Source organism: Hibiscus syriacus, unplaced genomic scaffold, assembly GCF_006381635.1.
Source record: "Hibiscus syriacus cultivar Baekdansim isolate YM2019G1 unplaced genomic scaffold, ASM638163v2 tig00110893_pilon, whole genome shotgun sequence".
NCBI classification, from domain to species: domain Eukaryota; kingdom Viridiplantae; phylum Streptophyta; class Magnoliopsida; order Malvales; family Malvaceae; genus Hibiscus; species Hibiscus syriacus.
Window position 1 is genome coordinate 2,614,590 of NW_024062901.1, and position 11,657 is coordinate 2,626,246.

General features: G+C 35.3%; 1 protein-coding gene and 2 non-coding genes across 3 annotated transcripts; 2 read left to right on the forward strand and 1 right to left on the reverse strand.

Moving 5' to 3' along the window:
• Positions 1 to 371: 371 nt before the first annotated feature.
• On the forward strand, positions 372 to 445 carry TRNAV-AAC. The gene has a single exon. It is a non-coding gene; the product is annotated as a tRNA-Val (tRNA).
• Positions 446 to 1,022: 577 nt separating this feature from the next.
• On the forward strand, positions 1,023 to 1,096 carry TRNAV-UAC. Its single transcript has one exon. It is a non-coding gene; the product is annotated as a tRNA-Val (tRNA).
• Positions 1,097 to 2,209: 1,113 nt separating this feature from the next.
• On the reverse strand, positions 2,210 to 3,934 carry LOC120145390 (probable WRKY transcription factor 9). Its single transcript, XM_039159236.1, has 5 exons — positions 3,788 to 3,934; positions 3,519 to 3,656; positions 3,112 to 3,441; positions 2,703 to 2,816; positions 2,210 to 2,533 (listed from the first exon to the last, which is right to left on the reverse strand). Exons 1-5 carry the CDS (start codon positions 3,932 to 3,934, stop codon positions 2,210 to 2,212), a joined length of 1,053 nt encoding a protein of 350 aa, XP_039015167.1.
• Positions 3,935 to 11,657: the final 7,723 nt, after the last annotated feature.

The window sequence follows — 11,657 nt, forward strand, 5'->3', positions numbered from 1 at the left end:
ACGAAGTAGAAAGCAGGTTGAACGAAAAATTGGGTATGTAAAACACATTCTTAAGGATTAAACTTGGTGAAATCTCCACAGTCCCTATATGCGTAACTTTAACTAATTGGCCATTTGGTAATCTAACAAACTTACCATCAATAGAACAATAATCTCTAAAGTAACACATTGAATTTACAATGTGATAGGTAGCCCTTGAGTCTATAATCCACCCAATATTAGGATGCTGATTAAAACAATTAAAAATCATACCTGAACCAGCTGTAGAGGCTGATGTTGCATCAAACACCGAGAAGAAAACGCATCATGTTAATACAGTTGTACAAGTTTTTTATTAAATTAATAAAATCTTTACCAAATCATGAACAGATGGTGTCGTGGTGTAGTTGGTTATCACGTCAATCTAACACACTGAAGGTCTCTGGTTCGAGTCCGAGCGACGCCAGTTTTTTTAATTATTTTTCATGTTTTCTGGATACTGACACACTTTTACTTCTTTTGATGTTGGGATCATAGGGAAAAAACAATTTTCTGCTCTGAATCCATTGCCAAACATCAGCCATACACTATTTATTGTGAATCCCATGAAATGCGTACAATCTTCCATTTTTTGGAGGCAATCACATATTTTTATTCAGATATCACTGCTCATCAGATACTTATTTTAATCAAGTACATGCGGATCAACAGCCACTTTGTTGAGTTTTGATACATATTGTATTAACAAAAGATGTTTCCTTATAAGATGATTCTGACCAAAATATGTTTCATTTTCAGTTATTTCTTTCAATATCAGGAAGTTAAGTTCCTTCTGCTTTATGATGCACCCAAAATATCAAGTTCCGTTCTAAAATGAGCCCCGGATCAGCAGCTGCTCTTTCAATCTCATGACATTTGTCTTGCATCAATTCTTACATCTTTTGAAGTTAATATGGACTTTGTACCACCTATCTGGCTAAAAATATAACTGTAGACTTTTTTTTTGTAGATTTATATAAATTTTACGAACGCAAGTACCCAAAGGAGTCGTGGTGTAGTTGGTTATCACGTCAGTCTTACACACTGAAGGTCTCCGGTTCGAGTCCGGGCGACGCCATTGGAGGGTTCATTTTATTATTTTCATGTTTCAGTTATTGCTAGCCTCTGTTCAGCTCTTTCAAAGTCGGGACGTTAAGCTTCTTATGCTTTATGATGCACTGTTCTAAAGTGAAGCCCAGATCAGATAAGGATGTGGAGAGAGCGGTGCTCAGTTCCATTACTACTTACCGCAGCTCATCAGATAATTATTTCAATCAAAGCCATGCATGCAGATAAACAATCGCTTGTTTGTTGATTTTAAGCAAATTGGCTTTGAATAACTTCATGAGCCAATACCAAAAACTAATAGGTCGATCAACACATGATGTTTTTCTTATCCCCTACCATCACATGGTTGTGCATCCCTCAAAGCTTCATCGAGTGACGGGAAAGTCATGAAACTGATTGGATTTGAACGGGGACAAGATACATGTGGGAATTTGCTTGAACGAAGGCTTCGTATTGCTCACATGAAACATCAGGTGAACTTTCATCCAAATGGGAGGGTTGATTCTGGAAATTGATTATTAGCTCGAACCGGGAAACTTTATACTTTTTGGTCTAAGACCAATAAATTCCCATTTTTTCTTCCTATCATCTCGTACTCTTCCCTACTAAAGTAAGCAAATCAATATATTCTGGTTATGGTGTACAAGGCTTTGGCTTTGTTTTAAATTATATACATGAATTCAATTCTATCTTGTAAATGATATTTTTGCATGTAGAATAGTATGTATATATATAATCCACAATAAATCTAACTAAGGGTTTGTATTTGATGTACTATTAACGGATAAATTCATACAGTTATGCCAAGAAGAGCATAACTAGGGATGGACCAAGGGAGACTGATGGGGGCAGTCGTCCCTTGAAATTTTAAAATTATTGTATATTTTAGATTCTTTTCTATGTATTTTCTATTGAAAATATATTCTTCATGAAATTCAATTTCTTCCCTCTAATATAGAATCCTCCATCCGTTCCTCACGGTATAAAGTATGAATTCTCACTAAGAAGAAGAAATATTCCAATACAAGTTCTAGCCAAATGTAAACATGCTTTAACATTTTCAGCTAACATTGACTTATCTACTTGTTCAGATGGTTTGCATTCCCTGCCATTGTGGTGGTTTTTATCTGCTCGGCATCCACGGGAAAGCTTGTTGATGAGCTAACGGAACCGAGGGCAATATTTGATTATCGAAATGTTGATTGTTTGTGAGGCTAAGAACCATTCCTATTGAAGGGTAGTTAACGTTCATGGAAGCAGCCGATGAGTTCATGAGGTGAGGGTTCGCGATACCATGGCCCGAATCCAGTAACATGAAGGTCGAAGCTGGTAAAGCTGTTGATGAAGCTGTGGAAGCCATGGCGGGTGCACCCGCAGGGAGCGGATGATTGTGGGTTCCTTCGTATGTTGTAATAAGAATCGACATGTCGTCGATGCATCGTTGCACCTAAATCGCAAAAGAGATCGAAATTTAAAGTGTTGTAACATAAGAATAGAGTGTATTTATTAAGAAAAGAGGGACAGTTGCCTCTAAATATTTTAAATTTTCATACGGTTTAGATATTTTTTATTGATATAAAATCTTACGTTCGTTGTTAAATTGAGACTATACGTACTTGCTTCCTGACCAGGCATCCCGGAGCTACCGTGCAACTATAGTAAGCTCGTGGGCAAGGATTTCCTTTTGTAATCTTCTGGCCATATTTCCTCCATTGACACCCATCGTTCATCTGCAAATGAATAAGAACTGGTCTCACCAACCTAGAAGTTGAAGTATGTTTTGTAATAATCGTGTTTTGAAGAATTTTTAGCGAACCATATCTAATACATTGATGGAATCAAAAATATCAATAAGAACTCGAAATATACCTATAAAGTAGACATATTCGTACTCATAATCTAAGATCAATCCAAATTATATATATATATATATATATATATATATATATATATATATATTGAACTTACTCCTTACCCCATTGCATATGAAATAGGGTTTTGTTGTTGTTGTTATATTGAACTTACTGTAGCTGTTTGACATCTTGCTCTGATGGAAACCCTAGCTTTCCTGTTGAATGTGGAAACAGCATGGCTTGTGATTGCAGATGAATGAGTTTGTTGAAGCTTGTTCTGCACATCGTTTGGGGTTTCTTCTTCTCGAATTTCTGGTTGAATTGAGCTGGTTTTCAGCGTTAAGGACAACCCCAGTTCGTGATCATCTTCACCGTCGCTGTCACCTGGTGATGGTGACCCATGTCTTGGGTTGTTGACAATATTTAAGTCTCTTTCAATTCCCTGCCGTTGTTCTTGAATTAAACCTCCATTTCCATTTGGTGAGAGAAAGATTCGAGGGTCCTAAACATCAAACAAATTCAGAAACTCAAGAATCAATATTAACAAAAAAAGAAATATTTAAACTAATACATATTCACCTTCAATGGGTTGTTTTGCTGAATAAGAGCAAACTTCATCTGGAGATGGTTGTAATCCTGCAAAGTTTTCTCCACCGCTTTCCTCAACACTTTTTTCTCTTCTTTCATGCGATTCATCTCCATTTGCAGCACAGACAACTAGAAAATTGCAAGATTTCATCATCCATGCAATTTAAGATTGCAAAAACGATCGTTACGAAAAACCCAGATTTGAATTCGATTCGAATCTCGATAACTGCAACTAAGGTGATAGTTAAAAGAGTAGCTACCTCTTTTGTGTTGTCGTTTCCTTGCAAGCTAGGCAATGCTAATGGTGCTCCGTCATCTTCTGCTGATGATGAACTCGCCATTGTTTGTGAAGATTGTAACTTTAGCCTCTGCAAATGCAGCTTTTGAGGCACCAAAGTCAATGCCATCGTCTCTAAGACGTATAATATGATACACTAGGAGAAGCATCCGAGCTTTGACTATATTATTATTATTATTATTATTATTAATTAATCAAGAGTAACCATTATTTACTTTTACACTTTTTCTAATCGTTGCGTGATCAGAAGTAAATAATTAAACTTAATGATAATAAATGAAGAAAATTATATAAATAAATAAATAAATTTACGAGCCATTTTTGAAATCCAATAACGAATAAGAAGCCACCTAGGGATCATATATTTCAAGAAAATGTCAACTATAGAATACCTCATATGACCCTATTCATTGATCCATGTTTTGCTAACCATTAAAATATATTTATCATCCATGTGATTTTAGAATACTAAACTTAATTATCAAAGTCTTCACTTATTTCTTAATTAATTTTTTTATTTCTTAAAATTTGTTGATGTGATAGGAATAGATGTAGGCCAGGTTAGGTCTCAGTCGATCCAATCTCGAAAACTATACACCTTCCACTTGAATCGATGTGAATCTAGGTATGACTTCACTCGATCCAGTTTTTTGAAGATCCAATCTAAAATAAATATATTTATAAAAAAAATATTATTTTTATTCAATAAAAATATAGATATAATTGAAAAAAAATAATATATAGATGGTTATTATTGTAATTATTCCTGAATATATAAGGTAAATTTTTATTATTTTTTGGGTCAGGTCGGGTTAGATATTTTTCACCTTAAACTTGAACTTGACCCGTACATATTTGTTAAAAAATCCCAACCCGAACCTAAAATTTTTCTATAAAGATTTGACCAGATTAAATCAGATCGGAACCATCCCTGAATATGTGACATCATTCTTTTTATTTTCCTTCAAATTTTTTTATCAATCATAGTATTAACCCTGCAAATATGATTAATGGGTGGATTACCTTAAATTACATTATTCATCGATTCTTCCAAAACATAAGGCATTGGGAACGCTCGGCCGTTTCGAAAGTGCCTAACCAGAGACGGGACCGGTTCTTTGGTAGCGGATCTCGGTGACCCATTTCCCCCAGTGACGCTGCCTATCACCTCGGTAAAGCTTGGTCGGTTTATCGCTTTACCTCCTCTTATTGCTCATCCGATGGACTGGAGGAAATTGTTCGGGAGCATGACAGAACAAAACTTAGATTTTTCCCCCCAAAGCAACGAGAAGGGACTCCGGTTGTTCACCCCCCCACCGGAGGTTCTTGAAGCCGAAATTTCAGAATGGGAACTATCTCTGGTAGGGCAATTCCTCGGAGCAACACCCAATTTCCCCTCTCTTCAACGGATCGTCGACAACCTGTGGAACAAAGCTTTACAAGGATCACAAGTTCAGGTGAGTTCGGATGGTAACAACATTTTCTTATTCTCATTTGACACAGCAACTGCTAGAGATTGGGTGATTGAAAACGGTCCATGGCATATCCATAATAAGCCACTAATACGTAGAAAATGGGAGCCAAATATGAAAAAACTCAGCTTTGATTTATCTAAACTACCAGTTTGGGTGCATCTTTTTAATGTTCCTCTAGAACTTTTTACCCGAGTTGGCCTAAGTTATTTAGCAAGTGCTATTGGAAATCCCATCTCTATGGATTCAATTACTGCTTCGAAATCCCGACTTGAATATGCTAAAGTCTGTGTCAAAATCGGGGCTAATGAAGGTATTCCTAATTTTATAGATGTTGTTCTGAAAGATGGACAAACTGCATCGATTCAAGTGGGAGTTCCTTGGCTGCCACCAACCTGCAAAAAATGCAAAGTTTTTGGCCATCTTGATAATGAATGTCAGCAAAAACAAAATTCAGCTCCAACAGCTTACAAAGTCTGGAAAAAGAAGGGAGATTATGGATCCTCAAAAACAGAAGGAGTTGAATTACTCAAAGAAACTTTTAATTCTGGACCAAAGCTTTCTGAAGATCAGAATTCTATTGATGCAGTTAAAGTAAACGACAAAGTACTCAAAGAGACTTGAACAGATTTTACAAATCAAGGAGAACAGTTCCAGCAAACTGTTTCTGTTCTAACAGAAAGTGTTCCAAATGATATAGTTGAAGAAATGGCTAAACAAACAAATGATGATCTTACTGAGCAGGAGGAAGATACAACAGTCGCGCAAAAAGTCGATCATAAACGTGGAAGAGGTAGGCCTGCCAAAGAACACTCAAAAGTACCATTAGCTGGTTCTAAAAACATATTCGAAATCCTCTCTTCTGCTGAAGAAAACCCACATAGTGCTGATAAACCTTCAAGGAAAATCTGAACAGCTTCATTGGGAGTAGCAGAACTGGTGAAAGAGTTAAAATCAAAAAGAAGGAACACATAGATAAAGCTCAAAGCACCACGGTAGAAGGTAATGGGGGTTTAGTGGGACCATCCACCAAATAATATTAAGCTTCTGGAACGTAAGAGGTCTTAATAAACCTCTAAAGCAAGAAAGAGTACTTCAATGAGCTAATCATTTCAAAGTTGACGTTATGTGCCTAATGGAGACTAGAGTCAAAATAGACAAGTCTGATTCTATTTTTAAATCAAAATTCTCTGATTGGGATGTCTGCACTAATTACGACCATGCTGTTAACGGGAGACTGTGGGTTTTATGGAGGAAAGGAACTGATTTTTCCATCATTCAAGTAACATACCAGAGCATTACAGTAAAAGGAAACTATCTAGGAGCTCCTATGTTCATCTCGGCAGTATATGGAAGCAACGAAGGAATAGAAAGAAGACAACTATGGAAACGACTTCGTGAACTGGACTCTACAATTGAGCAATCCCCTTGGATACTTGGAGGGGACTTTAATATTATACTGCATTCTACTGAAAGCTCGGATCATGAGCTTTCTGGTCACTACCTTACTCCAGAAATGAGCGATTTTCAAGACTTCGTACATGAGCTCGACCTCTAGGATCATCCTTTTTTCGGGCCTTCTTTCACTTGGACTAATAAACAGAAAGATAATTTTCTAGCTCGGAAACTTGACAGGGTTCTTATTAATCCCTATTGGGCTACCGCTTTCCAACAATCCTTTGTTGAGTTCACTGCCCCAGGTATTTCTGATCATTGTATGGCCATTGTTTGGCTATCGAAGGAGATTCCATGTAACAGACCGAAGCCTTTCAAGTTCTTCAACTTTTGGACACTTCACCCAAATTTCATGAAGGAGGTTAGACACTCGTGGCAAACACCAGTGTTAGGCAACCCAATGAATATACTCTTTATTAAATTGAAGAGACTTAAAAGCTGCCTCAAGAATTTAAATAGAGATAACTTCAGCGACATTTCAGCCCGCGTGAGACAAAAGAGAATCGAACTGGAGCTTCAACAAATTCTCACATTAAAAGGAGAAGATGTAATCGATAAGGAGTTATTACTGCAAGCAGAACTTAGCAGTCTTGAAGAGGCAGAAGTATTGTTCCTTAAGCAAAAAGACAAAATTCAGTGGCTTAAGGAAGGTGATAAATGTTCCAAATTATTCCACTCCAGGCTTGCCATTAAAAATAAAAGGAACAGTATTCGGGTTTTGCTTAACGATCAAGGTGACAAACTTGAATCATTCGACGATATGGCTACCGAGGTGACTAATTTCTTTTTCAATCTAATCGGCTCAGTCGATCCAAGGGTCAGAGAAACGAATCCTTTTGTTCTCAAGGAATTATTACATTACTCTTTGCCTGCAGAAGCAACTACAAATTTGATTAAGGAATTAACTGTCGAGGAGATCAAGGAAGCCATCTTTAGCCAAGGGAACAAAAAATCACCTGGTCCAGACGGGTACACCCCCCTTTTCTTCAAGAAAACTTGGCCAATTATAGGTGATGAGGTGGTTGCTGCAGTCCACTACTTCTTCCACAATTCTCATCTATTGCCATCTTTTAATGCTACCATTCTAACATTGGTTCCTAAAGTCCCCAACCCAAAATCTGTTAAAGACTTTCGGCCTATTTCATGTTGCTCAGTGGTCTATAAGGCTATAACCAAGATATTGGTCAAAAGATTGACTAATCTCCTTCCTGACATGATAACTTTGAACCAGACAGCTTTTATTAAAGGAATGAGCATAGTTGAAAATACACTCCTTGCTCAGGAAATGGTCAGAGGCTATGGTAGGAAAACCATTTCCCCACGATGCTCCATAAAAATTGATCTTCACAAAGCTTTTGATACACTTCACTAGGGGTCCATCATAAACATTCTTCAGGCGCTTGGACTTCCTACGAGATTCATAGCATGGATTGAAGCTTGCTTTACTAAAGCGAGATTCTCAATTTCATTCAATGGGAGCTTAATTGGCTATTTCAAGGGAGCTAGAGGAATCCGACAGGGAGACCCTCTCTCACCCTTCCTTTTTGTTCTCTCTATGAATGTGCTTTCCAGATTACTCAATTTGGCTGCTGCTAGAGGCGTGTTTGGCTACCACCCAAAAAGCAAGAAGATCGGCTTAACACACTTATCCTTTGCTGACGACTTGCTGATTTTTTGCAAAGGTAATGTTGAATCAATTGTTGGCATAATAAGCGTATTAGATCAATTTTATGAAATGTCTGGACTTAGGCTTAATGCATCTAAAACAGAATTTTTTGCTGCTGGAATTTCTACTAGAACTTTAGATGATATTAAGCAAATTACTGGCTTTAAACATGAAACCTTGCCTGTGAGATATTTAGGAGTCCCACTTGTCACTCGGAAACTCTCCGAAAAAGACTGTGACATTTTAATTGAGAAAATCAAAGCTAGGCTTCATCGCTGGACATGGAAAAATTTGAGCTATGCAGGCAGACTGTAACTCATCAGATCAGTCTTGTTCAGTGTTGCATACTATTGGTGTCGATAACTAATGCTACCACAATCCATCTTAAACAAGATCAATCAACTTTGCTCCCGTTTTTTCTGGAAAGGTGAAAATAAAGCCGCATCCGGAGCTAGAGTAAGTTGGGATAAAGTCTGTCATTCAAAATCAGAAGGTGGGCTCGGATTGAGGAATTTAAAATCATGGAATAAAGCTTGTCTTCTGCACCTTATCCGAAAAATCCTCTCGGGTGAAGGCTCTTTATGGGTTGCATGGCTTAAAGAATACGTCTTGAAGGAGACAGATTTCTGGCAGCTTCAAATCAAACCTAATGCAAGTTGGAGCTTCAATAGATTACTCAAATTAAGGGTTGAAGCATATCCAATAATGTCAACCGGCGCAAAAAATATTAGAGACATATGGGAGGACGTCCGACTCAAGGGTGACAAAGTTGATTGGCAGAGACTGATTTGGTATCCACACCACATCCCCAAACATAGCTTAATAGCATGGATGGCTCACTTGGATCGTCTACCTACAAGAAACCGACTTCAAAGAATGGGCATCACCACCGAAGGGGACTGTATTTTATGCTCTAATGCTATGTAAACAAGGGACCATTTGTTCTTATTATGCCCAATGGCTATTTCCTTATGGGATTCTATAATGAACCTTAATGGGTTGAGAATTTCTACTTCGTCATGGGAAGACATGGAAAGATGGGCATGTAACGCTTGGAAAGGAAAATCGCTTCTCACAACAATATTAAAAATTGCTTGGTGTGCTTATATATATACTCTATGGGAGGAAAGAAACCGAAGAATGTTTCGAGGTAGCGCAAAAACAACCGAGGATCTCCTCAAAGTCATTAAGGAAAGCGTAGGAATACAATTAAAAGGGAAACAAATCAACATAATTGATAGCATAAACCGCACTCATTTTAATTCTTGGGGTATTGTCTAACCGATCATTTTCTTTTGTATAGTTGAATGTTGAACTATGTTGATGATTGTACTTTAGCAGAACTGTGATTCTTTCGAGCAATACAAATTTGAATTATCTAAAAAAAATATGATTAATGTTAAAAATAAGATGTACACTTTCATCATAAATATATGCATTATTATATCATATCTTGAAATTTGAATTAATATATAGAAACTATGATATATATAATAATATCATAATACACATCACATATTAAATAAATAACCAGATGTAGTCATTTTTGTAAATATAATGCATGGGACCAGTGTCGATGGGACACTCTTGTGTTTGGTGAAGCCTTCTTAAAAATTTACCCCGTAATTGCCCTTTGTATATTTTATTTCTTTACTTTTACAATTTCATCCTTCTTTTAATTATTTGAACTGATTTGTAATTTCCCAATCTAGTTCACGAAATTTAAATAGATTCTTATTTATTTGAAGCTTTGACTTATGAGGCTGCTATGTATCCAATTGCACATGTAATCAATGATCTTATTTGGATCGAATCTTCATGTTAAAAAATATCAATTACTTGTTAATATATCTTAATTAATTCAAAAAAGCAAAGAGTAATTTAATTAAGAATTAACGGTCTATGTAACTTGGTTTAAATAATGGCATGGTTTCTTGCTTAATTACTCATTCATTTAATAGAATGGAATATTCTATGAATTTTTTAAAGTTATAATTACAGTTAGGCTTATACAAACAAGTACCTAAAGTACACTAGCTTTTTCAATAAGTACCTAAAGTACTTTTTGTTAAAGTTAGTATAAGTTATTTTTTTTATTAAAATATGTACTTAAAGTATTTTTTTAATCAAAATAAACATCTAAAATATTCAATTTTTTCATATTAGTTCTAAAATGTTGATACATAAGATTATTTAAAGAATACTTTAGGTGCTTAGATAAAAAAAAGTAAAAAATTTATGTACCTATTTTGATAAAAAAAATATTTTAGACACATATTTTGACTAAAAATATAATTTTAAATACTTTAATAAAAAAATTAAATATTTAGAAAGAAAAAAATAATATACTTTAATTAGTTATTTATCATATAAATGTACAAGTAGTGTATATGTGTGGATTATAATTTTAAATTAACTAATACAACATATAAATAAAATTATGAATAAAATTATACTTAATTATAGGGCTGAGTAAGAAAACGGCGTTATTACTTTAATAATTCCAAAAATTCATTTTTTTAACAGTGTCTCATATAAGATTTTTTTTTTTTGTGAAAAAATATGCTTTAAATTGCACACATACGACTACCTTGTGTCTTGAAAAATGTGTAAAGACCTATGAGGCGCGAGTTTCTTCCAATGTGGATATACTTTTTAAGGAATACAATTTAATATATTAATTAATGACCACGTGTTCAGCGAAATGCAAAATTCCCGAGAATTTGAAGTATTACGACTTTTGAACGAACCTCGAGGTTTGCATAACGTGAAATCTATACATCTTATGAATTTGTTTTAATCATTATATTTTTATTGTATAATATATAATAAAATAACAAAAAATTATATCGTTATAAATAAATTAAAATTACTTATTAAAATTACAATTCAATACAAATATAAAATGTTACAAAACAAAGTTGCTTATTGGTTCTAAAAATAAGAATCATAACAAGTACATAAGTTGTTACTTGGTTGCCAAACTTTGTTCGTGTGAATTCCGCGGACGGTTGTTAGGACAATTGCAGGCTTCGATTTATTATGGGAATGTAATGTTGTGACGACTCCATGACATTAACCCTAAAAACGAATTCATCTTCGAACGAATAACTTCTACATTTATTTTCTTAGAATTGACAAGATCGAGAGCTTTCACGATTCGAAGTCATTCATCTATTAATTCGCTTAAGGACAAATTAGAATATGGTCATAGAAATATATGACGTTGATGTTACCTT